Raw genomic sequence first — 15,912 nt, 5'->3', positions numbered from 1 at the left:
CCCAGAGCTGCACCAAGAAACTCCAGACTTGACCAAAGTGGCAAAAGGTACCTATCCAGTGATGCATGGCCAGGCCACTCCTCTTAAGTGTGCTTTTAGCTTCAAAGTCATGTGAGGAGAGGGAATGGCATCTGAGTGACAAGGAGCAAAGGCTTTCTTCCCTCTGCACCATCAATGGGGACCCAGAGGAAGAGGGGGGTGTGGATGGAGGTGTGTGTGTGTGTGGGGGGGGGTGCACTCTTAAAGTTATTCTTGAATTATTTTCATAAGTGATAAGGTTTTATGTGTTCCTAAAATAATGGGTTTGACTGTCATTTTAACAAGCCTATTGTCTTTTAAATCATGACTTCCTATGTGGATATTCCCTGGTGTGGCTTGATTTGTTTATTAAAATTTTCTCCACCTAATGTTCCCTCCCATTTGGCAATGTGTGGGATTCTGTTTCTTTTTTAAAGAAAAGGAGCCCACACAATTTTGTTTATGTAATTCTGCAGTATTTTTTTCTGCACAATGGTCAACACACAAAAATGCTTTTCAACACATGGCTTTGAAGCTAAAAGCATAGTTTTGAGGCACAAGTTTCAGGGAGCCCAGGGTCTCAAGAGTAAGATAATGATGGTGGTGTAACAGCCACCTCCCACTTTCTTCCCCTGAAGTGCTTGGCCATCTGACAGGTCAGGGCCACCTCAGTCCTTCATCCCCACCTCTGACACATGACTTTACTTACACAGCTGTTTCAGAGCAGATGTATAATCTTAAGAAGCAGAACTCATACCTCAGGAAGTAGAACAGAAGAAGACCCAGGGGCGGTATTTAATCTTGTTCTCAACTTTCTCTTCTTACCAGTGTCATTCAGGAGCTAGTAACTTGGGGGATTTGGGCACCAAGCTTTGTGTTTTAGGCAAAATAGGCCTTAAGAAGGGTTCCTGAGGTCCAGAAGCAGAGCAACGTGTGACAGCTGTGACACACAGGAGGCACACACACCCAGCCCACATCACCCACATATTCATTTATTAATCATTCTTTCAGCAGAACATTTACTGAACTTCTACTACATTCTGGCCATTCACTACTTTAGCTGGAAATGCAGACCTTAATGAGTTATGTGATGACTACACTCTTGGTGCCTGCCTCCTAGTACAGAGACACTGATAAGAAGAAAATAAACAAGTAAGGCACAGAGAGTATATGTCATCCAGGCTTCGGTTTATGTGTGTCCAGTCCAGAAAGGGAGACACAGAATTCAGAATGGGCACTGAACTGAAAGCATGAGGTTGGAGACATACAGGGTGAAATAAGCCAAGGGGACTTTCGAAAGTGGTCAAAGGCAACACTGCTAAACATATTCATTCAGCCCCTAATGGGGTCCCTCTATATTATAACTGAGGTTTTTGTCAAAGACTTGTACAAGCAATCTGTCACTATGTTTGTGATAAAAAATGCTTTTAAATATATTGTTCACCACATCATATGGTGTTTCCTATATAAAGTCTAAAATGAAGCATTTTATTAAGAATTTGGAGGGAGGAAAAAAAGCTAGTAATCTGATCATAAGTACTACACTTTCCTTTATCTTCTTGGCTGCCAAGAAGCTTGGAGGAGTATCTGAATCTCAATTACTGCAACTATATGTACCTACGTTATAATTTGGAGAGAGTACTTAAGAGTTATCACTCTTATAACTTGTAAGTGCCTATTTATAACCACACTGAATAGCCTCAAATCCCCATTTCTTGCTGCAAGAGATGTGACCTTGGGAATGTTCATTAACTGTTCTGAACTGGGTTTCTCACCAACACAGGAATAGTGATACTTGATAGGGTTTTAATGAGGTAATGTACAATGTCCCCTGCATAGTTATTATATGTTCCCTCATAATTATTATATCCTGTTTGTTATTGCTACTTTCTGTATTCTATCTGGTTTATAATTCCTGATTTCCTTGTTGTAAATTTCTTTTGTTGCAAATTTGCTCAAATCCATTGTAGAAAGAAACAAGTTATATATGATTTTTAAAAAAGTTTTATCACCCTTCTGATGGCATAACTTGAGGTGAGTGTAGGATAAAAAAGCTTCAGGCATCTATGTGCCCAAAATAAACTCTGTTCATGAACTCAAAACTATTAATGCTCTTTCTTTAAACTAAATAATGTCAGTTTCTACACCTCATTTCATATACTTTAACAAAGTTTCCTTCAGGGCCTGTATTTTCCAGTCACAGTTTTTGATTTCTTAGTGTAGAGGCAACTTTTAAGAATAATGTCTCTATTATAGATGTGTCTTTTGTTTGCTTTCTTTTCATTTCTGAGATGGCACTCATAGCCTTATATTCCAAAACAAAAAGGCTATTAATGACTCTGTCACTTAGAAATTGACACAGCAGAATCATTTGTCTACCTGTGTGTGTGGTTTTTTTTTAATGCTTAATAATATGTTCCTCCCTTAGAAAGGATTTTTTGCTTTTAAGATTTTTATCTCCTTTCAGAGGTTTTATTTTTTGCTAACATACTGTGCTGAATAAGAGTATCTTAGAACATATTAAACACATAAGCTCTGTGTCAAGATTTTTAAAAAGTCCAAGAACATATCACTTAATTCAAAGTGTTCCAACAATTATGAGTTATTTAAGTTGGAAAGAAAAACTAGCAAGCAAAACATCATTGTTGGATCCCCTACTACAGGTAGGAAACAAGCCAGCCATTGGAATCTTACTCCCTATGCAGTAGGGTGCTAGGTGATGAGATGTTTTCAGTGACTGATTCATTGTACCCACTTTTTCCTGAGTCAATTATAATCTATGCTTAACATAGTCCTAACTAGGGACCATTGATTACAACCAATTATTGGAAAATTGCCATGTTACTAAAACTGTTAGTAATAGTCTCAAAGTTTTATCAGTGTCATATTGGTTATGGCCAATGTAAGAGAAGATAAAAGGCACTTGAATTACTTGGTGGGATGGAGAAAAACCTGGCAGCAATTTAGTGATACCAGTTAACTTGGTCCTGGCACAGAGAATGAGGGAGATAATCAATCCTCCTCCCCTTTGCAGGGCAGAAGGAGTAGGTCTCTGTGAGAGAGAATTTGCCTTAGAGATTAGGAAGAAGAGGTTGTCAAATGTTAAAATCACTGTCTAAGAAGACAGTCGTCTTTACCCAGGGTTGTTTACAAACAAGACAGATCCTCATCTGTCTCCCATGGTTCAGAAGTGAAGGGAGAATGATGAAATTGCTTCTCCCAGCAGAAGAACCTATAGTATAAACTAGAACACTTGTGAATGCCCAGAGGATATGTGGCCACAAAGGAATTGCAGGTCAGGAATCAACTATCCACCTGCTGTATCCAGGAAGCAGCTGTTGTGAGTCTTTAACAAAAACACCCATTTAGATATGATGAATATAGTTTTATATTAGCCTCTTCCTTATATAACTTTGCATCTCTATGTTTTTCCTTTCTGCACCATCTACTACTAACTTATCATGTCTTTTTGTATTTTATCTATTTTTAATAACCACCTTAAACCTTTTCTGGAAAAAGAAGGGGCATAATTGAATAAAATAAATTATATTAAAATTTTGAGGGTCTTTTTAATGCCAGGATCATGCCAGGTCCAGGGGGGTAGAAAGAGCAGAAAACACTGGCCTCGAGGTCTTCACAGCTTAGGTATGAATATGGACAGGTCAACGGCAATGGCACAATAAAAGTCCTTGCAGGGAAATAGGACTCCTGTGGGATCATGGAGCAGAAAGGCCCACACTCCTGGGAAAGAGAAAGGAGTCAAAGGGAGGTCACAACAGAGTTGGTGGTAGAGTATAAACTCAAAATGCAAATCCTGCAAATATGAATGGCAGGATGTGGGCAAACACAGAGTGGGGCTGGGGGAGTGTGAATCAAGGAACAGCTTTGAGGCTGCGCTTCTTATTCCAGGCAAACGTCACTATTCCAATCTAGTGATTACTGACAAAAGTCTTCCTTGACCATGTGGCCAGTGATCACTGGTGTAATTTGACAAATAGTTTCAGTAGAGTTGGACAGTTTCCAGGGAATTCTGATAAAAATACCACAGCAGAAGTATCTTCAACAAAAGAAAAGCATGCTTTAATTTTTTCTGAGGCCCTGACTGACAATATGGATAAAAATTTGTCTCTCATCCTTCTCAACATCAATGCAAAAATTTCCTACTCAAGCACAAACCTTACAAATAAAGGGAGACCCCCTGCAAAGAAAAAAAAATGGTTTACAGGTCACCATTAAAAATACACCAGACTGTTTAATGCTTGCAATTTCGATTTTGTAAAGAAACATGGAGTGGGGGTGGAGGCGCATGACTAGGATGCGCCTAGTCATAAGTTCACTTTATAAGTTCACTTCAGAATGAACTTAAGTGTGAGGGCTCTGGGGATAATGTGAGAGGACCCTTGGCCAATGAGTGAGCCTGGCCAACTGCCCAGGACCAACATTTCAGTGAGGCTTTCTTACTAAAACAGTACTAGTAGTATTTTAGTAGTAGATTTTTGTTTATTGAGCACTCACTATGCTAAAAGCTTGATTTGTCTTATCTCATTAAATTCTGACAATAACCCATTTACAGATCGGGAAACTGAGGTCTAGAAAGATTAAGTGAATTGTCTAGGAAGTCATAGCTTGGAAGCTGGTTATTGCTGTAGTGACTTGAATATGGTTTGGTCTAATTCATAATTATATGCTTGACTGTGTCATTTAATTCCAAGTAGCTTTTAATCTCCATAATAATACTGTAAGATATTATCACTCCTCATAAAGTATGTGCAAACTGAAGTAATGTGCTCTAACAGCAGCCTTTATTTTTTGGGGGATTTTACAAAGGCCTTGGACAAATCGTCCAGTAAGGTAGTCAGGTTACTGAGATCTTCCCCAAACTGCCCAGAAGTGCCAGGCTACTGTGAGGTGAGTGGGCTGTCCATGCTTCCTGAGCTCAAGACTTTACTGTGTTCTAGTTTCCAGGCAACACCACGGTCCATCTGTTTTCATACTGTCACAGTGACAAGAATTTTTTTTAAAAATAAGACATACGGTACCATATGAGATACTTTCTGAAGTCTTGCTTTTCTGCATATAGGAATCCCATGGTTACCACCAGTGAGGCCAGAGGAATTCCTAACAAGAAACTCAAATAATGAACAAAAAGGATATTAGGACTGAAACTCAGAATGAAAACATTGGGCTTTATTAGGTTAATGGACTTTTTACAAGTGCCTTGGTCTTGGAAGATGGAAAAAGTACAGGCCTAAATTACTGCTAACTAGACTTATTAATCTAAAGAGTAGATAGTGCTGGGGTCTGGTCCTCATGGTTTGTAAACAAAAACTCAGTAACTTGCATTTGATTGATATGTGTAATAAGTTACAGTCCCTGGGATCTAAACTGCATGATTCAACACATTTTTAGGCCTTGATCTCTTCTTGAAAATGAAAGTGTTATTAGTTGTAGAACAATGTGGACTTTTATAGCCAAGAACTTCAAAAATGTACATCTAAATCCCAATTTTAGTGTACATAAAGTCAGAATCACTCTTGCTTGTTTTAAAAATGAATCCATTGTATAGGTTTTACATGATGCCTTTCCCCATATCTTAAAAGCTAATCTGTATCCAAACCAATCAAGATATTGCTCTGCATCAGCTCAGTTCATTTTAAGTGCTCAATGTTGTAAACAATAAAAAAAATGCAGTTTTTATTCTCATCATAGACCATGTTTTGTACAATAACATTGGCTCTAAGGGAGACACAATCTCCTGAGATTGGCTTTTGTTGAAAATGGTGGTACTTAAATGGTGCTAGGATATCTGAGATCCATAATAGAAATTTCAGATGGACCGGAGATATTCTGTAGAGTGAAAGAGTGTAAGTGGAGGAGGACCGACTGCCTCATCCAGCAGGGACCACCTCTGATTCAGGGCATCACTAAAATGCTTAGTGATGATACCCATCATTTTTACCCTAAATAAGGATAAAATTGGATCCAATTGAATTGATTCTGGAGAACTCAAGAGATGGCACTTTCTCTGGGGGCAGTCACACCTTCGGACCGTCTGCAAAGGTGCAGGCTTTCTAATACCAGCAGGCTGGAGGGAGCTGGGAGAGGTGGGCTCCAGTAGAGCTGCAAATACATGGCCACTTGAGGACCTCACATTTTCCTTCCTGCCTTCTCTGTGTGAACCCTGAGCCACAGCGTGTTTCTGGGGGAAGAGTTTCTGGAGGAAGACGTTCTTGCGTTTCAGATCTTCCTAGGGGGCTGCTCACTCTCAGCTCCTTTCTCCCAGCACATCCTTCCTTTCCTGTAAAGACGGTGACCGTATGGCTGGCATCTTCCGCCCCTGCTGATTGTCTGTTTGCCTCCACAGAATCTGTACCAGAACAGGTTTTTAGGCCTGGCTGCCATGGCATCTCCATCTAGAAACTCCCAGAACCGACGCCGCTGCAAGGAGCCGCTCCGCCACAGCTACAACCCCAGCCAGTTCCACAGCATGGCCATCAGGACTGGCCCCCATGGCACCGTCACTATCCCCCGCTCCACTAGCGACACTGACTTGGTCACCTCAGACAGCCGCTCCACGCTCATGGTCAGCAGCTGCTATTACTCCATAGGGCACTCGCAGGACCTGGTGATCCACTGGGACATAAAGGAAGAAGTGGATGCTGGAGACTGGATCGGCATGTATCTCATCGGTGAGTAGAAAAGCACTTAGCCAGGCCGGGAGTTGACAGAGTGCTGCAGGTACAACTGTCTCAGGAGTGGGGAGTTCAACAAGAATATTGTTCATAATTTACTCTTATATATACTTTAATATTTCAGTAAACGCTGTAACTTAATTAAAACACACAATTTGCAATTGAATGTGTTATGCACCAAATTCTAACATTGAAGACCACACACTAAGGCTTCCCTAGGCTCTACTCAACTGAAAGAGTCATGAGACAGTAGGGTGAGGTGTGGTTGAACACAAACGTCATTACCATTTGCACGTCTATGTGGAGTTAATTTCACTTCTGTTTTCAACATAATTATAGGCCTCTTTCCACCTGCTCTTTCAACATTCCTGCTGCTTTTATCACTGCTTTCACTGTAGATAGTAGAACGCAAGCTCACCACAGGCCAGGGAGCAGTATGGTGACTAAAAGGAAATGACTGCTAGAGAACATATATATCACAAATTTGAAATTATGAAAATAAAGTTACATGAAAATCGTGTTTCATCTACTTTACATGATAGAATCAGGTATGGTGAAAATTGATGCATTTATACTGCAAATCAGTTAAGTGAAGGTGGGCCACAAGAGGCAGGCATCAAGTTCAACAGAGGCCAGGACTTCTGTATTCAGTCTGTACAATGAAACATTCACACATTCAGACATGCGATGCCAGAGTTAACATCATCGAATGTCACAAAAACTAATGATTGTTATGAATATGTTACAGCCGGGACTGTTTTTATGATAAAATACAAGGAATTTTAACTTACTAGCTGTCAGGGAAATATTTTTGGCTCTCTTGAAGGTTTTGTAATCAATCTGCTTAGTGTATTTACAATACATATGTTATTATAAAGATGGAAAAACATAATTTTTGAGATTTTTTTTTTAAACAAACAGTGGTCACTAGCTGAATTGGATTTCCAAACAGGTAAAACTTTAATTTGCTTTAAAAAAATTCTTGAATAAAAGTGTTTGGATACCATCGATCTAGAACAGAGCTTGCAAAATAACAGCTCACCAAGCATATTTTGTTTGGTTCATATTGTTTTAAATTTGATTAGTTATCAACACTTACAAATGCAGAGATTTCACATTGAAATCCAAATTCCAACCCTCCTTCACAATTTGGCTGACTGAGTTTGTAATTTTACATGACTCTAGTTAGCTGGAGTTAAGCATTAGCTCAGCCCTTTAGACTGGCCTGTAGCCTTCAGCTTTGCCATCATCCCCCTTCTACCTGTCCCACTCTAATTATGAATGTTACTTGTTTAGCACCTTAGGCAATTAGGTTTTTGGCCTGAGATCTAGTTTTGAATCAGCTCTTCACAGCTGTACATTCCTGCAGTGGTGAGTGTCAAGGCCATTCATTCCCCAGGTCAGGGAACAGCTAGAAGAGGAACACGGGGAGGAGGGAGGTGGGCACCTGAGGGACATTCATCTATGCTGAGGGAATGGATGACTCTGGAGCTCAGCCCTAGATCCACGCTGGGGTGCAGACTTCGGTGATTGGCACCCTGAAAGTAGATAAGGTCACGTGTGGATTGCATGTAGTAAGAGCACCAGAAAGCCCCTGTCAAAGAGAGAGGCAGAGGAGGAGGAACTCAAAAAGGAGATGCAGGATGCAGGAGAGGTGGGACAAAAACTAGGAGCCCAAATCACAGAAGACAAGAGAAGAAGGAAGAGATGGGGAAAAATGGCGGCGTGAGGTGAGCCTCTGTAAAGCTCCCCTGGAATATACGAAGAATCGAACAACAAAAACTCCACAAAGAACTCCCTGCACAGCAGACAGGCAAGACGAAGAGGCCCACTACTGACTGAAATCACCTACAGGTGGGAGATTCGCGCGAGTGGAGGGAGGAGGAAAGGGAGAAGTGCGCGGAGACGGAGCCCCGCGGGCGCAGGACGCAGACCTAGCTCAGTGCGCCGAGCTCGCTGCTTCCCGGGAACTACCGCAGCTGCGGGAGAGGGAAGAACTCGGACTGCTAGGGCTCCGCCAGGGCTCCACAGGGCTGAGGGGACAGCATATAACACGGCTGAACCCAACGCTCACGGCAGAGACCTCAGAGAAAAGACTGAGGGAAAAAGGCTGAAAACGGTGGTTTAAGCCCGCACTGCCGAGCAGAGAACGGAGCCTTAGGCACTGAGACTAGCCGCCCCCTCCCTCCCCTCCCAGAGCTCGTCCCGCCCCCACCTGCCCGGTGCTAGAAGTGAAACAGTAGCAGTGTCAGATCAAAACAACAGAAAATTTGCTGTTTTGAGAATTGTGGACCGCAAACACAAATTCACAGCCCAACTAGTTCCAGCAAAGGGGGGAGAGCTGTGGAAGCAGGACCGGCTGTGGTGGTGGTCGCCGCCATTGCTCTGGGCCACCTCTCACAACTCACCCTGCCCCTGACCCCACCTATCTGGGTGGATCCCTGCAGGAGTAAACAGAACTGCTGAAAAATACGGGCTCTGACTCAGGAGCTGGAAGAGCTTTGGAACATCAAAAGCTCTCCGCATACCCACCGGGACACTGCGCCCTGTGACTTAGACGAACTATCAACAGAGGAGAAGCCCGTCTCCCAGGGAATCCCCCCACTGTGTGAGAAGTTGGAATAGTGCAGAGAAAACATAGCACTACTGTGTGGGAGAAGAAAAATAAGTTGTAGTTGGAGAAATAATAAAACATTCTACCAACAAGTACTGGCAAACAAAAGAAAGACCGCTTTCTATCAATCTGTTGCAGAAGTCATTCCTGTAGATGTCTAGGAAGAGAAATAGTAAACCAGTAATCGCCATGAATAACCAAGGCAACAAGACAGCTCAGAAAGAAAGTGAAAAATCTCCAGAAAAGGCACTTAAAGATACAGAAATATGTGACTTAAATGACAGAGAATTCAAGATTGCAGTTCTGAAAAAACTCAACGAGATACAAGAAAACACAGATAGGCAGTTAAAGGAACTCAGAAACTCAATCAAAGAACAGCATGAGCATTTTACGAAAGAGATTGAAATCTTAAAAAAGAACCAAATAGAATTTCTGGAGATTAAGAACTCAATAGAAGAAATTAAGAATGAAATAACCAGCTTAAGTAGTAGAGTTGACCAGATGGAGCAAAGAATCAGTGACATCGAAGATAGAAACCTGGAAATGACACAAATAGAAGAAGAAAGAGACTTGAGACTTAAAAGAAATGAAAGAACTCTACAAGAACTTTCTGACTCCATCAGAAAGAGCAATATAAGAATAATGGGCATACCAGAAGGAGAAGAAAGAGAGAAGGAACAGAGAATATATTCAAACAAATTGTCGATGAGAACTTCCCAAATTTGTGGACAGAACTGGACCCTCGAATCCAAGAAGCAAATAGAACACCTAGTTACCTCAATCCCAACAGACCTTCTCCAAGGCACATTGTATTGAAGCTGTCTAAAATCAACGACAAAGAAAGAATCCTCAAGGCAGCCAGGGAAAAGAAGGCGGTAACTTACAAAGGAAAGCCCATTAGATTATCATCAGATTTTTCAGCAGAAACTCTACAAGCCAGGAGGAGTGGAACCAAATATTCAAACTATTGAAAGAGAGAAACCATGAGCCAAGAATAATATATCCAGCAAAGATATCCTTTAGATATGAAGGAGGAATAAAGACCTTTCCAGACATACAGAAGCTGAGGGAATTTTCTAATACCTGACCTGCACTACAAGAAATACTAAAGGAGGCTATTCGACCACCATCAACAGGGACAATTTGTGGCAATCACAACTCAAAAAGGGGAGAGTAAAGGCCTGAACCGGAATATGGGAATGGAGAAAGTAAGCGTGCTGAAGAAAATGGAATACTCTAAATATCAAACTTTCTTTTACATAAACTTAAGGGTAACCACTCAAAATAAATCCAGAATTGAAATATATACTGAAATAAAAGAAGAAACAGAGGAAACATCATAGAATACCACCACACAGAAATAATAGACAACAACAAAAGGCAAAGAAACAATGGAGACACAGCCTTACCAGAAAACTAAAGATAGAATGACAGGAAATCCTCACATATCAATAATCACCCTAAATGTAAATGGACTGAACTCACCAATAAAAAGGCACAGAGTAGCAGATTGGATCAAAAAACTAAACCCAACCATATGCTGTCTCCAAGAGACACATCTCAGCTACAAGGACAAGCATAGACTCAAAGTGAAAGGGTGGAAATTGACACTCCAAGCAAATGGTACCCAGAGAAAATCAGGTGTAGCCATAATGATATCAGATGAAACAGACTTCAAGGTGAAAAAGATAACAAGAGACAAAGATGGACATTTCATAATGGTGAAGGGACTGTACAACAAGAAGACATAACAGTCATCAATATTTATGCCCCCAATCAGGGAGCACCGAAATACACCAAGCAACTACTAACAGAACTAAAGGGAGAAATTGACCAAAACACAATTATACTAGGGGACTTAAATACATCATTGACAGCTATGGATAGATCATCCAAACAGAAAATAAATAACGAAATAGTAGCCCTAAATGACACATTAGATGAAATGGACATAATTGACATTTATAGAGCACTTCATCCTAAAACATCAGACTATACATTCTTTTCTAGTGTACATGGAACATTCTCAAGGATAGACCATATATTGGGACATAAAATCAGTCTCAACAAATTTAAGAAGATTGAAATCATACCATGCATATTCTCTGATCACAAGGCTTTGAAATTGGATATCAACTGTAAAAAGAAAGGGGGAAAAAACACAAATACATGGAGATTAAACAACATACTTTTAAAGAAGGACTGGGTCAAAGAAGAAATTAGAGGAGAGATCAAAAGATACATAGAAACAAATGACAATGAAAATACATCCTACCAAAATTTTTGGGATGCAGCGAAAGCAGTTTTAAGAGGGAAATTTATCTCATTACAGGCCTATCTCAAGAAACAAGAAAACTCCCAAATAAATAACCTCATGTTACACCTTAAAGAACTAGAAAAAGAAGAACAAGTAAAACCCAAGGTCAGCAGAAGAAAGGAAATAACAAAAATTAGAGCAGAACTAAATGAAATAGAGAACAAAAAGACAATAGAAAAAATTAATATGAAAAAGAGCTGGTTCTTTGAAAAGATTAACAAAATTGACAAACCCTTGGCTAGACTTACTAAGATAAAAAGAGAGAAGACACTGATTAACAAAATCAGAAACGTAAAAGGGGAAGTTATCACGGACACCACAGAAATACAAAGGATCATCCAAGAATACTATGAAGGACTATATGCCACCAAATTCAACAACCTAGAAGAAATGGACAAGTTCTTAGAAACATATAGCCTTCCAAGGCTGAACCATGAAGAACTGGAAAATCTAAACAGACCGATCACCAGTAACAAAATTGAATCAGTCATCCAAAACCTTCCCAAAAGCAAAAGTCCGGGACCAGATGGCTTCACTAGTGAATTCTACCAAACCTTCAAAGAGGATCTAATACCAATTCTGCACAAACTCTTCCAAAAAATTGAAGAAGAGACAGTACTCCCTAACTCATTTTATGAGGCCAACATTACCCTGATACCAAAACCTGGTAAGGACAGCACAAAAAAAGAAAACTACAGACCAATATCTCTAATGAATACCGATGCAAAAATCCTAAATAAAATTCTAGCAAATCGAATACAACAATGCATTAAAAGGATTATTCATCACGACCAAGTGGGGTTCATCCCTGGGGCACAAGGATGGTTCAACATACAAAAATCCATTAATGTGATACATCACATAAACAAAATAAAGGACAAAAATCATATGATTATATCAATTGATGCAGAAAAAGCATTTGACAAGATACAACATCCATTTATGATTAAAACACTTAATAAAATGGGTATAGAAGGAAAATACCTTAACATAATAAAGGCCATATATGACAAGCCCTCTGCTAATCTCATAATTAATGGAGAAAAACTGAAGCCCTTTGCTCTACGTTCAGGAACACGACAGGGATGTCCCCTATCACCTCTGCTTTTCAACATAGTGTTGGAAGTCCTTGCCAGAGCAATCAGGCAAGAGAAAGAAATAAAAGGCATCAAATTGGGAATGAAGAAGTTAAATTATCACTCTTTGCAGATGACATGATGCTATATATAGAAAACCCTAAAGACTCCACCAAAAAGCTATTAGAAACAATCAACGAATACAGTAAAGTTGCGGCTACAAAATCAACGCACAAAAGTCCATTGCCTTCCTATATACTAACAATGAAATCTCAGAAAAAGAAATACAAAAAACAATTCCTTTTGCAATTGCAGCAAAAAGAATAAAATACCTAGGAATAAACTTAACCAAGGATGTGAAAGACCTATATGCTGAAAACTATAAGACATTTTTGAAAGAAATTGAAGAAGACACAAAGAAATGGAAAGACATTCCGTGCTCATGGATTGGAAGAATCAACATAGTTAAAATGGCCATATTACCCAAAGCAATATACAGATTCAATGCAATCCCCATCAAAATCCCAATGGCATATTTTAAAGAAATAGAACAAAAAAATCATCAGATTTGTTTGGAACCACAAAAGACCCCGAATAGCCAAAGCAATCTTAAGAAAAAGAACAATAATGGAGGTATCACACTTCCTGACTTTGGCTTGTACTACAGGGCTACAATAATCAAAACAGCATGGTATTGGCAGAAAAACAGACACATAGACCAATGGAATAGAATTGAGAACCCAGAAATAAAACCACATAAATATGGACAGATAATTTTTGACAAAGAAGCTAAAACATACAATGGAGCAAAGACAGCCTCTTCAATAAATGGTGCTGGGAGAATTGGATAGCCACGTGCAAAAGAATGAAACTGGACTGCTATTTGTCACCATGTACCAAAGTTAATTCAAAATGGATCAAAGACTTAAGCATAAGACCTGACACAATAAACTGCATAGAAGAAAACATAGGTACTAAACTTATGGACCTTGGGTTCAAAGAGCATTTTATGAACTTGACTCCAAAGGCAATGGAAGTAAAAGCTAAAATAAACGAATGGGACTATATGAAACTTAAAAGCTTCTGCACAGCAAAAGAAACCATTGACAAAATAAAGAGGCCACCAACTGAATGGGAGAAGATTTTTGCAAACAGTGCCTCCGATAAGGGGCTAGTATCCAGAATATACAAGGAACTCATGCAACTCAACAACAAAAAACAAACAACCCAATTGAAAAATGGGCAGAGGACTTGAAGAGACATTTCTCCAAAGAGGACATACAAATGGCAAATAGACATATGAAAAATGCTCAACATCACTAATCATCAGAGAAATGCAAATCAAAACCACAATGAGATATCACCTCACCCCAGTCAGAATGGCTATCATCAACAAGACAAATAATAACAAATGTTGGAGAGGCTGTGGAGAAAAAGGAACCCTCATACACTGTTGGTGGGAATGCAGACTGGTGCAGCCGTTATGGAAGGCAGTGTGGAGGTTCCTCAAAGAATTATGAATAGAATTGCCATATGACCCAGCAATCCCTCTCCTGGGTATCTACCCAAAAATCTGAAAACATTTAGAGATAAAGACACGTGTGCTGCAATGTTCATTGCAGCTTTGTTTACGGTGGCCAAGACATGGAAACAACCAAAATGTCCTTCGATAGATGAATGGATAAAGAAGTTGTGGTATATATACACAATGGAATACTATTCGGCAGTAAGAAAAGATGATATAGGAACATTTGTGACAACATGGATGGATCTTGAGAGAGTAATGCTGAGCGAAACAAGTCAGAGAGAAAAAGCAGAGTACCATGTGATTTCACTGATATGTGGTATATAAACCAAAAACAACAAAAGAACAAGACAAACAAATGAGAAACAGAAACTCATAGACACAGACAATAGTTTAGTGGTTGCCAGAGGGTAAGAGGGGCGGGGGGTGGGGGGTGGGAGATGAGGGTAAGGGGGATCGAATATATGGTGATGGAAGGAGAACTGACTCTGGGTGATGAGCACACAATGGGATTTATAGATGATGTAATACAGAATTATACACCTGAAATCTATGTAATTTTACTAACAATTGTCACCCCAATAAATTTAATAAAATAAAGTTAAAAAAAAAAAAAAAAAAAAAAAGGAAGGAAGGGCAGTCAGCAATATGAAGTATCATGGAACTCCAGGAATGAATAAAATCTGGTGTTAACATGACATTTTGACTGAGACAGAAGTTAACACAGCTCATCATCTTATAATCTTATTTGACAGTTTCCTTTTCCCATAGTGGCTGCACATAGATAACTGTAGAGTTATTTAATGCAAAATGACAACACTTTTGGTGGCATAACATTTCAAAAGTAATTTCCCAATGCAAAATTATCTGTGAATCTTAAAATTTCATAATGTGTAGGAAACTTGTCTCCCAGATTTGCAGTGCCTTGCCAAAATCAGATCATAGAGCTAGGCTTAAAATTTTAGAGGTGGTGATTTCATCGAATCCATTATTTCACAATTGAGGAAATGCCAGTTCAGTGGCTCCCAAGACCACACAGCTACCTACCCCGGTGGCAGACCCCATACTGATGACCAGAACACCTTGGCACATTCCAGTGCAACATCAGGTATGGGCCATGCCACGTCAGTGGACAACTAAATGTTTACGTGAGGCCACTTTTTGACACTTTCAGCTCTGACCTGTAGAACTCTGTAGGCAAACACTACTTTTGTTCTGCCATAGAGAGTGAAATACATAGAGGGGGATGTGTGGCCACACTCACTGACACTGTCACCAAGTCATTAATGCTGTCCTAGCCAGGAACCTAGTAATGACAAAATAACATTAGTTTTATCGTTATTATAATTATGAAATTGCATTTGGTTGCCCTAATTCATGGAGTGGTTCATCAACTAGATGAGAGTGATGAAGGGTTCTCTATCCTGGCAGCGTAGAATGGGGAAAGATCATGCGGTTTCAGTTACAGTTTAACCCACCTTAGAATCATACTCTGCCACTGCTCTGCTGTCTGGCCTCAGCCAGGTACTGTCATCAGAACTCCGGGTTCCTTATCTCCAAATAAATATAACGTTCTTCTCAGGATCATTGAGCAGAGTTGATGAGATGTTTGTTTACTGCCTGCTGATCAATAAATTGTGTCCTTTTAAAAGATTTTTATTAAAATATAG

The 15,912-nt window shown here is 39.8% G+C and overlaps 1 protein-coding gene across 1 annotated transcript in view; it reads left to right on the top strand.

The window, feature by feature from the left end:
• Window positions 1-15,912, top strand: part of HECW1 (HECT, C2 and WW domain containing E3 ubiquitin protein ligase 1) — a 507,225-nt gene that overhangs the window by 259,864 nt on the left and 231,449 nt on the right. Inside the window, exon 2 of the mRNA XM_074339744.1 lies at window positions 6,383-6,707. Within this exon, the coding sequence (XP_074195845.1) occupies window positions 6,383-6,707 (325 nt within the window). The remainder of the gene's footprint in view (window positions 1-6,382; window positions 6,708-15,912) is intronic.

Source organism: Rhinolophus sinicus, linkage group LG09 (assembly GCF_036562045.2).
Source record: "Rhinolophus sinicus isolate RSC01 linkage group LG09, ASM3656204v1, whole genome shotgun sequence".
In the NCBI taxonomy this organism is placed as follows: Eukaryota; Metazoa; Chordata; class Mammalia; order Chiroptera; family Rhinolophidae; genus Rhinolophus; species Rhinolophus sinicus.
This window is presented reverse-complemented; position numbering and strand designations above follow the sequence as displayed.